Source organism: Nipponia nippon, unplaced genomic scaffold, assembly GCF_047370975.1.
Source record: "Nipponia nippon isolate SJK-2023a ecotype South Korea unplaced genomic scaffold, ASM4737097v1 scaffold_3, whole genome shotgun sequence".
In the NCBI taxonomy this organism is placed as follows: domain Eukaryota; kingdom Metazoa; phylum Chordata; class Aves; order Pelecaniformes; family Threskiornithidae; genus Nipponia; species Nipponia nippon.
In genome coordinates, this window is record NW_028262347.1 from 13,955,057 (window position 1) to 13,971,223 (window position 16,167).

Below are 16,167 nucleotides of genomic sequence, written 5' to 3' on the forward strand. Positions count from 1 at the left end.
TCTTATTATAAATACCATCCCCAGGGCCACTAAAGAAGTAGAGCGATAGGTCCATTTATGATAGTGCTCCGATATCCTCATTAGAATGGGTGTTGGAATCACATGCAATATTCCAGATCTGGTCCAAATTACTAGTTGACAGCAAAGTGGAACATTTTCATACCCAGTTTTAAACTATGTTTGTTCCTGTGACAAGAAAACGATGTTGCAATATTGAATATACACACGCTGCTACCCATTCTGAGTCACCAATTTTCAGATAGCTTTCTATGTCCAGTTACATTTCCTATATACATGCGCATATATTTAAACTTCCTCCTTTACCAAACCTAGAATATTTTAGGATTTAAAATTCATTTGATTGTATAATCACTGCTCTCATCTTGCTAGCCCCTCAAAAAAGGGCTCACTTTACCACATCATTTGTACCCTGCCAAATGCAGTACTGGAAAGAAGGGATTAATTCTCATCTTCTACCTTTAAACATTAAAGTATCAAATGAATAGGAATTCCCACTACCGACCTGACCTTGCACTACTCCAGTTTGATTATATTTTAAAGCAGTAAAACTACTTTCCTTATATGACTAAAAGTTATGCAAGAATATTAACTGGCTGGTGGTTTCTTATGTCATTCTACTACTTTAGGAAACCCAAGTGCTTACCTTAAATGTCTATTTAACTACAGGCAATGTAGCACAGGCAAGATCACCTGCCAAAGGTCCTATAAGCCTTCCAGAAACTAGCTAGGGAACTCAGGCACTTACCTCAGTAGAGTTGCTTCTTTAGCTGTCTAACACTCAGGTTGGGTACCCATTTTAGGCAGATGAATCTGTTAGTTCAGATTTACTTTTGGCTTCCTTAAAGTCAAGTCTATGTATTTTAGGAGCAAGAGAGGATTTTATTTTAACTCTGTTGAATAAAAGGATTGGTGAGACCAATTTTTCCTCTCAATAAGAAAAGCATTATGTTGGCATACTCTAGTCAATAGCAGTACTTGTCTGTGAAGTAACATTTTCTTGAACAAATGGATATTTTTCATTGTGTTTTTGCCTTCAAAAATCATAGTTCAGTCATTATTTGAGCTTATTTTGAAGTATGTTTTGCCAACCATATCCTGGGCTACATCACAAGAAGCATGGCCAGCAGGTCGAGGGAGGCGATTCTCCCCCTCTACTCTGCTCTCGTGAGACCCCACCTGCAGTACTGCGTCCAGCTCTGGGGCCCCCAACATAAGAAGGACATGGAGCTGTTGGAGCAAGTCCAGAGGAGGGCCACAAAAACGATCAGTGGGCTGGAGCACCTCTCCTATGAGGAAAGGCTGAGAGAGCTGGGGTTGTTCAGCCTGGAGAAGAGAAAGCTCTGCAGAGACCTTATAGCAGCCTTCCAGTACCTGAAGGGGGCCTACAGGAAAGAGAGGGAGGGACTCTTTTATCAGGGAGTGTAGTGATAGGACAAGGGGTAATGGCTTTAAACTGAAAGAGGGTAGATTTAGATTAGATATGAGGAAGAAATTCTTCACTATGAGTGGTGAGGCACTGGAACAGGTTGCCCAGAGAAGTTGTGGATGCCCCATCCCTGGAAGTGTTCAAGGCCAGGCTGGATGGGGCTTTGAGCAACCTGGTCTAGTGGAAGGCATCCCTGCCCATGACAGGGGGTTGGAACCAGATGGTCTTTAAGGTCCCTCCTGACACAAACCATTCTATGATTCTATCACCTAGCAGAATGAGAGCACAAGTAGATCTAACATATCTGACTACCAAAGGGGTATGCTTGTCTACTCACATGTAGTCATTGCAAAATTGGTATATTCAAACACATACTTTGCAAAGATATTAAAGCTTATATTTACAGAGCCAATTACAAGACTTCTATTTGTATTATGTATATTTCTAAACAGAAAAAAATCGCATCTTAAAAGTCTTTATAGTATCAGTAGTTATATTCTACTTTTTATTTATGAAGCATGTCAATCTATCAGCTTAAAATAGTATATTAACATCGTTAACTACCTGCGGGTCCGTGGAGGCTTTGGTGGAGGAGAATCCTGTTTCTCAGCATCTGAAGAACTGACAGCATTCTCTGTATTATTTTCATCCTGATTAAAAGAAAAAGTTTTCATTCATGACTGTAAAGCTGATTTGCATACAATGAAGTTTACCTTACTCAGCAAAGCATGAAGATTTTTATTTCAATTTAGGAGGATCGTAAGAGATATTTACAAAAATATATATCTAAAAATATATATGTATCATTACACATTTATATACATATACATCTAAAATATTGTTGTGGGTTAACCCTGGTAGGCAGCTAAGCACCACAAAGTCACTCACTCGCTCACTTCTCCCCCCCAGCCTCAAAAGGAGGAAAAGGAAAGGCAAGAAAACTTGTGGGTCAAGGTTGTTTAGTAAGCAAAGGAGAAGTGGCAGAAGAGAGAAAGAAAACAAACAAAACAAGTGATGAAAAAGCAATCACTCACCACCTCCCACAGGTGGACCTGTGCCCAGCCAGTTCCTGAGCAAAGGATGGCTAACCTCACTAAACCCCCCTCTTTTCCCTCTTTATTGCTGAGCTGGGTGTTATGTGGTGTTATGGAATATCTCTGGTTAGTCCAGGGCATCTGCATGGTGGTGCCCCCTCCCAACCTCTTGCACACCCCCCCAGTTTATTCACTGGGAGACCAGAGTAAGAAACAGGCAGCACTGACAACGTGCAAACACTGTTCAGCAATAGCTGTAACATTAGTGTGTCACCAGCATTGTTTTGGTCACAAATTTAAAACACAGTACCCCAAGAGCAGCTATGAAGAATATTAACTCCAACCCAGCCAGACTCAGTATAAATATGTACAAATGTATATGTATAAAAATAAAAATAGAACACACAAGGGTCTAAAGCTGATATAACATCTCCTGTACACATGCCACAGCCAAAGATCCAACAAAACCAAGGAGGACCTTAGTGTTATCCTGAGTTTAATATGTATTTTACCTAAAAGCTTGTCTTGCAGGAGTTTTCTTTTGAAAAGCAACTTTAAAAAAGAACCACAAATATCTCAGATATGTGTAATATATTTCAAAGCACAACACCAGGTTCATGCAACAGGGCCTACTATCTGCCAGCCTACCTGTTTGGATCGGGCGACAGAGACTGACCTTCTCTGGTCTTCCAAAACAAAAGGGAATTCTGTTAATTTCTGCTTCAAATGTGATACTTGCATTTGATTTTGGCAAGCATTTTCAGCTTTGGAAGATAAACCGTAACTAAGTTATCTCAACAACTAACTACCCTCACTTAAATTTAGATTCATTAGTTACACGTTTTTAATTTCCATTACTAGTCTTAAAACAGTTACCACTGTCTGCTAGTGCGGAGTCTATTATCAGATTCTATTCCTCAGTGTACTAAGTGAAGCTTTTCCTGTGAAGAAAAAAATTAAATCTTTTAATCTTTCTTATTGTTCTTCAGTAACCTCCCCCATTAACTAGCTGTCCAATACAATATTCCAGAAGTACTCCAGCAGAAATACCCTATTGTTCCTGAATCAATGGCTTGTGTTAGCCCTTTCAGACAAATTGTACAGGGAGTTCATTGTCTGCTGACCACTGGCTGTAACTATCAAGTTTTTTTTGGAGTGAGATTCAATTAGCAGATAAAAGCCACTTACATTTAGATGACCACAACTCAAGTTCCCATTGCAGTCAACCAAGTTTGGTTGGTTTTCATAGAATCATAGAATAGTTTGGGTTGGCAGGCACCTTTAAAGCTCATCTAGTCCAACCCCACTGCAACAAGCAGGGACGTCTTCAACTAGATCAGGTTGCCCAGAGCCCCATCCAGCCTGGCCTTGAATGTTTCCAAGGACAGGGCATCTACCACCTGTCTGGGCAACCTGTTCCAGTGTTTCACCACCCTCATCGTAAAAAATTTCTTCCTTATGTCTAGTCTGAACCTACCCTCTTTTAGTTTAAAACCATTACCCCTTGTCCTGTCGCAGCAAGCCTTGCTAAAAAGTCTGTCCCTATCTTTCTTGTAGGCCCTTTTTAAGCACTGAAAGACTGCAACAAGGTCTCCCCGCTGCCTTCTCTTCTCCAGGCTGAACAACCCCAGCTCTCTCAGCCTTTCCTCATAGCAGAGGTGTTCCATCCCTCTGATCATTTTTGGGGCCCTCCTCTGGACCCAATCCAACAGCTCCATGTCCTTCCTGTGCTGAGGACCCCAGAGCTGGACGCAGTACTGCAGGTGGGGTCTCACCAGAGCAGAGCAGAGGGGGAGAATCACCTGCCTCAACCTGCTGGCCACACTTCTTTTGATGCAGCCCAGGATACAGTTGGCTTTCTGGGCTGCGAGAGCACACTGCTGGCTCATGTCCAGCTTTTCATCCACCAGTACTCTGTTCCAAACCAAATTCTGCCCCTTTTTGTTTCCAGATCTGAGCCTTTACATTTTGCAACATTACAGCCACACTTGCTCAACTTGCCAAATAGCCCAGATTTTTTTGTATTCATGTCCTGACACATTGTTTCTTTAAGTCTCTGTTACTTCTATTAATAAAGATTTTTTGTTTTCCTGGGGTAATGCATAAAAAACTAATAGCAATGTCAGGTCAACTGATGATGTTGTACCTCACTGAACTAGGATTATTATCCATTGGTTGGCTCTCAAAGTGAAGTGTACTGTGAACTAGGTTTTAATACGTTTAATGTACTGGGTTCTGCATCATCCTAGCTACTTAATAAACAACATTGGCTGCAAGTCAAACACTTTCAGAGATTTATTGCATCAGCACTACCTTAACAATCATTCTCAGCAAAAAGTGCTGTCATCAAGACATAGTGTCCAAAAAGTCACGGTCCAAAAAAGTAGAATGACAAAACCAGCTAATGAGATATTAAAAAAAAAAAAGGTATATGAATGCTATGCTATACTTGATCCATAAACTGAATGCAGGACCTCATTATTTTATCTAGGAACAAAGGTACCCTTTTAAGTCCTTTATCAGTTTTCCATGACTGACTGAAAAAACATTAAGGGCCCAAAGAACTTTTAAAATCTAGGTGCAAACTATTGCAGACATGCTAATTTTTAAAAAACAACTCATGTTTTTTCTAGTCATTGGATGGAATGAAACATTACCAATGGGACATGGACATCCAACCCCTCTACCAGCCTCCTCTCAAATACACAGAAAAGCAATTTCCAGCTCTTTGACATCAGGTAATGGGTGACTTTACAGACCATTTTGCCCTTAACAAATGAATTTTATTGCCCTCATTCAGGCAGAGCACCATTCTGAACATTGGTGCCAAAGATGCTGAGGCTCACAGTATCCAACAGCAGCAATTCAGTTTCCTGCTCAATGGTTGTGTCATGTTCCTCCCCGCTTCCCTGAGTTGTGCAAAGAAAACTCTGAATCTCTCCCATATGTAGTCATTACTATGGATAGCACTAAATGCATTGATATTGTACTAAAAAGGTCCCCCTTAATCATAAGTACTAGCAACTGCAGTTAGAAACTAGTGCAACTGCATCCTAATAACAGAGCAGGCTGTTTGCCTTGTTTCAGCACCACAGCACATCCAAGTTTCCTAAGGCAGAGAGATATTAGAAAGAGGGAGACTACACAAGAGGAATTCCTCCCCCTTACCACCACCTTCTCCATCCGACAACAGATCAGAAAAGTATTCCAGTTCAGTTCCGCCAGCACAGAAGTTTTGAGGAACAGATTTCTTATTTATGCACTGTTTTCTAAAAGGTACTGGGAAGGGAAAGGGTGTGCCTGTTGGCTGTGATGTCGGCTAACTTGTCCAGAAAACAAACCAGCAGCTGCATCCCTGTCCTTCTATGTTTGTAAAGCAAAGTGTTTGTGAACAGAATGTTTCCTGAGATATGCTTTTCTCTCAGGCAGAAGAAAAAGCCTATTAGGAAAGCTAACATATGTCAAAGTTTTTATAAACTAGGTATACAGTAAAAAGCTGTTTCTAGTTGAGACAGGCAGAAGTAGCTGAAGAGGCACTGCCATTTTTGCTACTAGTAATAAAACGTATGGATATACCTTGCAAAAATGCATATAAACTCAAACGTCTGAGGCACACACACAACTACAGAGAGTTTACAAAAGCAATTCCTTAAAAAATAATAAAAAAACCCAAAAAACAAACAACAAAACACACAAACACACACACACAAAATGGTACTTTTAAATTCAACCCCAGAACAGAAGTCAATGGTTACCCCAACTTCATACACCAGGAAGGTTTCAGGCAGATGTGTTCAAAAGCTTTCACTTCTGCATTAGGGTAAAATCAGGATCAGTTCACTCTGTTCTAGTCACATTAAATCAGGAGCAAGAATGTTACAGGAATTATTGTCACCAAAAAAGAGGTACTTCACTACTTCGCTTAATTAGCTCAACGGATTGATGTTTCTGTGAAGGCTTCATTTACTTTTAGATATCTCATTCCCCAGTAAGTGAAGGATTTTTACTTCAAAGGTTGAAGATGATGAAAGTTTAAGGCAGTAACCGAATGCACTAACCCATACAGGAAAGAAAATAGTGCTCATCTCAACTTCATGCTGCTGCAGCCTTTTTAAGTAATCGTGCTCAGATACTACCGGATCTCTTCTTGTTTTTAACTGAAGAAATACTGCTTGCTGCACTCTCAGAGCAAGTCTGTTACTTGTTCTCGGTTCTGTGTCATAAAAGATAGCGAAGAACCGGCATTTGGAGCAACCTTGAGTGATACCAACTCACAGATTTCCCCTTCTGTCATGTATCAAAATAAGTGAATTGGCAAACATGTAGAACAACTAGCATGGAGCAGAACAGAGGAGGCTCAACTGTAAAAGTGAATGTGGGGTATCTCACTGGGATGATCTCATCCGTTGAGAAGAGCAGATGGTAGTATTAAGAAAAAGCCTTCCAGCCTTCCTAATCACGGCGTATTGGCGTCAGTCAACACTCTCTTGCTTCTCTAGACAGATGTTGCATTCTCGGGCAGACTACATTTTTAAAAATATCAGCTTAGAAAAACCAGGACAACACACGTAGTTCACAAGGGTCATCATACAGAATTTTTTTTTTTAAATGGATTAAAAAATGTGTAATTCAGTCAAATAAGTGTTCAGTGCAGCACCCCGCTTTCTTACAGAAGATACCTATCCTATTGTGGCAGGCTTCTCACTATAAGAAAACAGAAGCATTAACAATACGTGGGTAAACAAAAGAATAGCTTTCCTCAACCTTTGCCTCCATATGCATCAACTGCTGACCAGCTTGAGTTCCAATGTCCTTGTTGATTGGAGGGAACAGCTACTCAGATCAAGTGAAAATGCTCATAGTTAGGAATTTCTAGGTATTCTGTTAAATTACATATATACATATATAAAATATATATATATATTAAATGTGTGTATATTTATCTATGAAACACTACATTAACAAATGAAAAGACCATAAAGTCAAATAGGTAGAAGTGTAGATTACATCTAGTCTACAACAACACAGAGTAACTCACGTTCCTGTGGTAATGCAGAGGAACAAGGAATTCTCATGGCAGATGCAGGGTCTGAATTCAACTTGCTTAGGTGACCTAAATTGTGTTATCTCCCAAGGGTGGGTCTTTTCCCCACTTACTTCCTCCAATGGCTGAATCACCAAACAGAGCTGTCGCTAACTTTGAGCGAATAGAGGATCACAGTTTTAGACTGAGATTTCACAGGCATTGCCTACAATTCAAAACCTATTGCCCAGGAATTGCAATGCATAATTTTCTTTTGGAACTTACAGTGGAAACATTTAATGTCATTCAGAAGCTTTCTGTACTGGTAAAGCGTTAGCACATTTACTGCAAAGACTCTTCCAGAAGTAATCTCGTGGTTTCCCTTAAAAGGAATCGAGGCATTCCTTTCGCCCTTATCATAAAGCAGCATGGGAACCACCGAGCATAAGTAGATAAAAAGAGAAATATTTCAGACTGAAATGATACACTCAAATGATTCAGATTAAATAAAAAAACTTTCCAAACACAGGCAAACAAGATAAATGTCTCTGAAGACATATATGATTTTTTTAGAATGCTACAATGGCCAAAAATCTGTTTACAACCTGCAAAACAGCAAAGAGAATTTGAACAGCAAAGTCTTTTCACTTAGAGTTTCCAAACCTCTAACGTTTTGAATATCAACATTCTTATAGCAGTCAATTCCTCCACAGCTTCTAAAAGTGCAATCAGCGGCAGCAACAGAATTCTGTCACTTTTACAGGAGGAAATGCAAGAGATACTTGACAGTACTAGCAATGCCATATTTTGGAGAAAGTGTTTATTAATACAAGCTTCTATTAGTGGATAAGGGTAAAACAAGGACTTGCAGTACTGTAACATGCTTGTTATTGTCCAGAGACAAAATTCAACAAGAAATATTTTTAAAGAGATAGTAGACCTTTTGTTGTTTGCCTTTTAATCAAATTTCCATTTTCTACATACAGAACATTCAATTTGATGGAATTCCATCTGATTGGACTTTTCAAGACAACCATGGTTCACTTCAGATCATGGAGATGCCTCTCAAGTAACTCACAAAATATTCTACTGATACAAATCTGACTGATCTTATCAGATGATCAAGACTAATCAGCTCACATATGTTTCAAAGCTTCCAAACACAAAACCAAGTATACTATTTTCACAGCAGTACTAACAAAACCAATGATGAAGAGAAGCACGCAGTTAATGACTCCAAATACATGACAATATGATCAAAAGTTTCAGTGGGAAGGAAGCAGAGTGCAAGACTCAATTCCAATTTCATTGTTCGATAATTTAAAAGTCCTACAACGGGGGGGGGGGAGGTGTAAATAGTTCTAATTATCACATTTAGCATCTGAGTCTTTTCTTGTCAGTAAAAAATTGCTTCTGAGCGGCAATTCCATCTTTGCCCTGAAATATGGCTACTGTGGGAATTGTTGGAAGTACTCTATCTGGTATCTGAAGAAAGCTTTTCTTCATACAATTTCATTTACATACTTAGTATTATTTTAAGGACATTTATAGTTCTATATATTCACAATATGTATAACTGTATGGTAAAAGCATACAATTACTAGAAATTCTAACTCTATTATAAGTTTATTTTCAAACACTGCATGTGGTTTTTTTGTCAGCTTTTTACAGTATTGTTTCCAGCAGCTGAAGTTGGAAAGTTCACAGGAACACACGTTCAGGATTGTGTCTAAGCTACTTCCCTATGAATACTGCTACTCGTTGCCAATCAGATTAACTTTTTGCTGTGATGTTACTGGCAAACACTGCTTACAAAGCTTAGGTAACTCAATTCATTTCAAACACTGCTTGAAATGGGAAAAGCAATTGGACAACAAAACCATGAAACCAAACCTACAGAGTACTCCAACTCTTCAGAGTACTATCAAAATATAATAAAAGAAAGATGAAAGAAAATTTCCTCTTCAGTTCAGAAGTATCTCCTATATAATGAACAGTAATATATCCAAAGCAGGCACATTCCTTTATTTGGAACTGTTTCCACTGAACATAATTAAAACCCTCGATTCCACAGTTGCTGTAGCATCTGCAGGCAGAGTAAGATCTGGGAAGGAACCTTAGGATATTACATTATATTTAATAAAGTTACCTGAAAACTTTCTGCATCAAAAACAAACATTCAAACAAACAACAACAAAAAAACCCACAAACATTCTGGGATGTATCTTAGTTAAAAAACTAACTAGAACATTTCTGGGGAAAACCAGATGTTATATACAACAGATGCTACATAACGCCCTCGGAGGAAAAAAAGGGAGCTTTTTCAGAAGAGCAAAAACACTGTCTCAAGTGAGCCTCAAAGTTTTGAGAATCAGGTTAAAGCTACAAGCAGATATTTAACTGGGTATGTGAGGTAGAAGACTACCTTATAAAACCAAAACAGAAGCTAAGCCCACACCAGTCAATTCCCTGAAGGCAAGTTTCCTAACTAACAAACGAATAGTAGTAAATTTGTTTTTAAGTACCAAGTTTTTAGATACAGGAACTCGTTACTTATGAGACTTTTTTCTTCAGCCCTCCTGCAGAAATGTTCAAGCTACAATATGAAAAAGCATCATTTCCTAACGCAAAGGCAGCTGTACACCTAGTCAGACTGAAAGATTCATTTTGCCCTGTCTCCAGCAGTGACCAAAAGGAAACTTACAGGGAAGAATAAGGACAGAGCAGGCATGCAGGGATCCTTCCCTAGGATGTTCTCCAACAGTTTGCAACTCTGGAATTTCATAGGTCAGAGGCTGGGCAAATTCATGGAAGGAGATTCCAAGATGATTCACCTCAAAGCTACGGGCTTTCAGCTGCAAGGAGCTCTGCCATTTCATGTTGCATGAAGAACTACCTCCTTTTATATTAAGTCTGCCAGGTCTCATTGATACCCTTTAGAAAAGGTTAATAGAAATCAGCTTTTCATTGTTACTTAACCTCTATCATATCTAACTTCAGCCATTTCTTTTCCAGCTCAATCTGGTTGTTCTTTAGATGAAGCTGACACCTTTGATCCTTGTCCAAATTTTTAATGCTTGAATTCTGTAACACACTTTTGAGATAAGCAGACCAGACCTGCAGACAGTATTCAAGTTGCAAGGTATCCACACAATGACATTACATTCTCTGCTCTTATTAGTTTCCAAATAATTGCTAAAATCCAATTTCCTTCACAACTTATTGACTATAACCAAAATCACATCCAAGCAAAACTCAAAACTCACACTCCACCACTGCATATTCCGAGTTGGGATTTCTCCCTGTCTCACCCCCATGCACATTACCTACCCATAATCTACCAGCATACTGTGTCACCTCTTTATTCAGATGTTCTGGAATACATGTAAATAATGAGACATTTTTGATTTTATGTGAGAGCGCAGACACAGGCCAGATCAAAAAGTTAAATAACCTGAAGATATAGTAGACTGATCTGCCTATTATTTCATGACCGAAACTCAAGTAATTAGGAATCACTTCTGTACAAAGCTAATAAATCTGCACATTCCAAACCCTATCATGCTCATTCCTCAGAAATAAAATGAAAATTCACAGAATAGCTAGGCTGAATATCAAACCTATAACAGATTAAAACAGCCTGCCCTATCCATATTGCATTCAGTACATCAGGTTTCCTGTCATGACTAAAGACCTCAGAACTATTGGACGAACTGATATAAATTTTCAGGAGTTAACAGAAGGGTATATGCCTTTTTTCCCAGAATGAAAAACAATTTAGACCTCCTATTAAAGGGATGCTTATTAATAAAGGCAGATTTAAAATTGCTTCCAGATATTTCAAAGGGTCTTGAAGATACTACTCATACTCCCTCTAGAGAGCTAGAGAGCCTATACCAATTAGGTACTGAAGGGACAGACAAAATTACTGAATAAACAAAACACAGTCAAAGTATAAAGGGCGGTACACAGTTCTGGACTGTGGGGGAGAGAAAGAATATATTGATCCCAAAAGCCATTTTTCATGTAGTGCCCAGTAGTAGCCAAGAAAATATATCTGAACATAAAAAAGGGAAAAAACCTAGGGGACATGAAACTTAAAGTGGAAGGACAGAAAGACAGAAAAATCCCCAAATACCATGACTGCCAATTAAGAATATTTTTCCCACATTTTTTTCCCCTTTGTTAAAAGGGTAAAGTATGAAGCTTCCTAACAAAGGCCTTTTTAAGTTATTTTTCTTTCCCCCAGTCAGTTCCAGTGCAAACAGTACTTGAACAAAATATGAGAACTTAATATGATCATTCATTGCCAGTCCTGCACAACTACATCAAGGCTGTGTTGGGCCAAGACCAAGGCAGTACACAACAGCATGTAATATCCAAGTCTCAGTTGAAGAGTCAGATCAATGCTTATCTACTAGTTTAAAATTGGGTCCAACACCACTCTGGAGGGAAGGAAGAAAAGAAAACTTCAATGAAGTTTTTCCCTTTCAAGAGTTTAACCTAAACATAGATCAGATAGAATTCATCTATATACACATACACGTGTATTTATTTATTTTTCTTTATATATATAAATTTATTTTTTTGTTTTTAACTTATCATACTGTTTAACAAGTAATTTGCAGAAGGTCAGGCTTAGACAGAATTTCATTTGCTGCCAATATATCAGAATTGGGGTGAGTACTGCCAATCAAAGCAACAGATCAGCTGTCAACTACTGCGACCTCATCAAGGTAAGGGCACATTTCGCAATTTAAATATTGAGTTAGAGTCCTGCATTTCATCCATACTAGAATTCTTTCTATTGCTTCCCCCACTGCAATTGCATTTGGTATAGGTGGTAAATACTCCTTTAATTATCTGACTCAACTTTTACAACCAAGTCCTCAGTGTAAGTTGAGTACAGGCTAGCTGTCCCTACTCCGCAAAAATCACTTATAGTCCAAACAAGTTCTGTATGTGCCTTAACATCACTGAACACTTAACTTTAAAAACCAGACTTTACGGGAAAATCTTGATCAAAAGCTAACAGCTACAACTGACAAACTCATATGGGAAAGACACATACCACTCCATCTGCAATCTTCCAGTCCGCACAGCTTTCATATTTTTGCAGTTGCTTTTCAAAAAGTTGTGCTATGGCTCGATGGACAAGTTCATACTGCTCCTATAGTAGGTTAGCAGATAAAAATTAGTGCATGAGATCTTTACAAAGAATGACGGTATATTGTCATTTGATAAAGATTCATTTTAAAACAAACTATACCTTTGTCTGCACTGCAGAATGCCTTTGTGTCCTCATTTCCTGTATTAGATTAAATACATTGAATTCTTCAGGTATTTTCTGAAATGTAGAAGAAAGTCAATTACATTGACATACCTGTTTGTCAGAACAGCAATACAAAAGCTGTTAGACATCAACAAGTATGTTTAACATTTGTAGGTAAAGCCAATCTATTCTCTCCACATTGCAGCTATTAAATTTTTTTTAAAAAGCAATTTCTCTCCAGAACTGGTTTTAAATATTTGATTTAGACCAGATGAGAGCATCTCAAGTATTTCAAAAATGAGACATCCAATGAAAGCATTAATACTATACTGCAACATTAATGATGCTTTATAACCTAAAAAACCCAGAATGAAAATATCCCTATATATTTGAAGAAGCTGCAAGATTAAGCAGAGACATTGAAAAAGTTGAATTCAAAATCACTGAAATATATTAAAAAATTTAGAATTTTATGGTGACTTTTTTTAGATAAAAACTTGCTGTCAAAAGAAAGTAAGTTCCTACTAAAGCATGAATGCAATGAAACTAAACATCCAACCTGTCAAAAGAGTTCCAGAACATCTTAAACATTTCACTATTTTAGAACATTTGGAAGCTCAGTCAATCACTGTTATGAAATGATGGAATGCCACAAAATTTCTGCTTTTTTTTCCTTACCCCAGCTTTAAGCAAATTCCACGTATAATCTATGGCACAGATGGCTCCTGTTCTTCCACACCCTGCACTATGAACATAAACAGTTAGGTGTCTTAGAAGTTATTTTAATTTGTTAAAAAAACACTATAAGCTTTCTATTTCCAGAGTCCACATGAAAAAAAATATACATCAAAATCCCCCAACTATCATTTTAAACTCACTCGACCTGACACTGTAGTCTGAACAATAAAAAAGTTAGCAGTGCAAAATGGAGCACTGAAGTTTTTAATGCGAGTTTTTCATAGCCAATTGGAACTGCAATCATAAAAGATGCTTTAATGCTGACATTTTTATTGCCTCTTCCATCACACTATTCCTAGTTACCACTGCTTGGGATTTTGTCCAAGTTTAATGATAGATATGTTAAATGGCAGAACAGAATACATTTAAAGACTTCCCACATTTTTCTGATTTGGTATCACATCTGTATTTTCTGCTTTTTATCTAAAAAACTTAAATCTGAAAGTTATAAACAATGACAGCAAACTATCACATTTATTCTTCTTAATAGTATAGATTCCTCTATTTTACACATAAAGAGTTATAATGCATGCATATTTATTACATTATAATTATACTGTTGGAAAGAACCAACCTTCACAACTGTATTGACATTCAAGAGAAACAAGACAAAGTGAAAGGGATTTCAGTGCTAAGTAAGTTTTTTATGGTTTTAGACCTCAATTACTTAGACTGACAAGTTAAAGAATGCAGCTAAAGACAGTAGATTTCGATACACTAAGAAAATAACCAAGCTCTGAAGAGTTAATAAGCCCCAACAATTTAACATTTCCTGGCTTATGAATACGAATTCAGTTTTTCTGACATATAATACATTAACTTTTGTTGCTTTAAAAAAAAGTATCAAATATCATAGGCAAGAACTTTTCAGAGAAATTGTCAGAAACTGTCAATTCCCCAAAACATTTCCATGGCAGTTTAGTTTCACCAGTCCTTCTGTTAGCCAAATTTCAGGTCAAAGATGAAACTGCTGCTCAGAAGCAAAGACCAACTGAAAACTATAGCCTGCTGATTAGAGATCTTTTTTGTCATATTAGAAGACAGACAGAAAAGTTCTTAGGTAGTGATGCACCTGCTATTCTCTCCTACTGAGAATGGAGCCTTCACTCCCATATCTGATTTGCAATGATCTTCAAAGTCTATTTTGTCCTAATGAGGATTTAAATGTCTTAAGAACCACAAAACTGTCTCCCTTTCAAAGACTAATGCTTTTCTGATTTATATTCTGTCTTAAACTGAAATAGAAGCAAAATTTCACTGTGGCATGAGTTTTAAGACAATGAAGACTGTATGATTTTGAGCCAAATTTTGACATGAGGAAATATTCCATTTTAGAAAACTAAAATAAATAAATTCTGATTCAGAATCAAACTAGTGCATCTCACACCAGAAGTCTCGACTTCAAAAAAATTAAAATGTATATAAACTTAAAAAATAAATATATTTGATACCTGCAGTGTATGCAAATTGGTACATCTTCATGTTCCTGGTATTCTCTCATCAAGCTGATCATGTCCAGAATAGAATCAAAAGATGAAGGGACATCATGGTCAGGCCAGTTAACATAATGAAACTGATAGACACTACGAGTTTCCTAAGGGAGAGTGAGGGAGAAAGGTGTTAATGATAATGCATGTTTGAGGAGTCTGTATGAAATCATTAGTTCTACGAACCTTCACTTTTTGCATGATTTAAGCGTGGACAAGCAAAGCCATTTACTATATTAAAAAAAAACACCCTACAGCTTATACCACTGAGAAAAACAAAAGGGAAATTTTGAAGTAGTATTTTGAGTGCTGCTAATGCATAGGAAAAAGCACTATGGGACAGTTCACAGAAGCCTCTCTCTATAATATACGGGTTGAAGGACCCACAACATTGCACTGTGTTAAAAGATTCTCTGTCCTTACAGTCTTAAACTTTGAAAGGGAGAAAGAAAGGGAAAGACCACTCTGAAAGGTTCTTTTTCCAATTGTACTCCAGTAACTTACATTGGAAAAAAATGGGGGGAGAAGGGTGGTGGTGTTTTGTCACATCACAAAAAGTGTGTGTGCGCACACACAGAGGGAAATTAAGAAAATGTATCTAAATATGGATCGCACTTGCAACAACAGTAGGTACACTTTTATTCTAGTTAGCTGATGTTACAGTAGTACTAAAGACAAGGCAAGAAGTAGGCTTCCGAACAGCCTAGTTACTCAGCTACCTGGATCCCTGAAAAACCAAATCTTCTTTCTCATCATTATCCAAACCATCCACAGTATAGCTAGTTCTACTGCACTTTCCACGCTGTTGTCAGACCTCTGGATTCTAGTATACCCTCGAAGTAATGTACTAAAGAGGCATATGAATTTTTTGATCAATGTTACAAGTTTCAAGACCTATGCTACCTTCTGTTTAGTTATTTGAGAAGCGACATAGTGGGCCTCTTTAGCATGGAAATTTATATATTCCAATTGAACCAACTATTTTTGATGCTTTACTTTTGCCAGACCTGTGGAAGCACCGTAGCTAGTAAAACAAGTGAAAATCCAGTCTAAGAAAAGACATTTTAAAAATCCAACTGATTAATGTAAAACCAACGTCATCAGGAAGGAGGAGGAAAAGTTACAGCTGCCTATTAACGTCCACCAAGAACTTTCACTTAATTACA

At 37.7% G+C, this 16,167-nt stretch overlaps 1 protein-coding gene across 1 annotated transcript in view; it reads right to left on the bottom strand.

The window, feature by feature from the left end:
• The window catches only part of PTPN12 (protein tyrosine phosphatase non-receptor type 12), an 83,289-nt gene that overhangs the window by 20,979 nt on the left and 46,143 nt on the right, over window positions 1-16,167 (bottom strand). The window contains exons 8-12 of the mRNA XM_087765328.1: window positions 14,966-15,108; window positions 13,455-13,521; window positions 12,774-12,851; window positions 12,576-12,674; window positions 2,012-2,097 (exon numbers count right to left, since the gene is read on the bottom strand). Of these exons, the coding sequence (XP_087621454.1) occupies window positions 2,012-2,097; window positions 12,576-12,674; window positions 12,774-12,851; window positions 13,455-13,521; window positions 14,966-15,108 (473 nt within the window). The remainder of the gene's footprint in view (window positions 1-2,011; window positions 2,098-12,575; window positions 12,675-12,773; window positions 12,852-13,454; window positions 13,522-14,965; window positions 15,109-16,167) is intronic.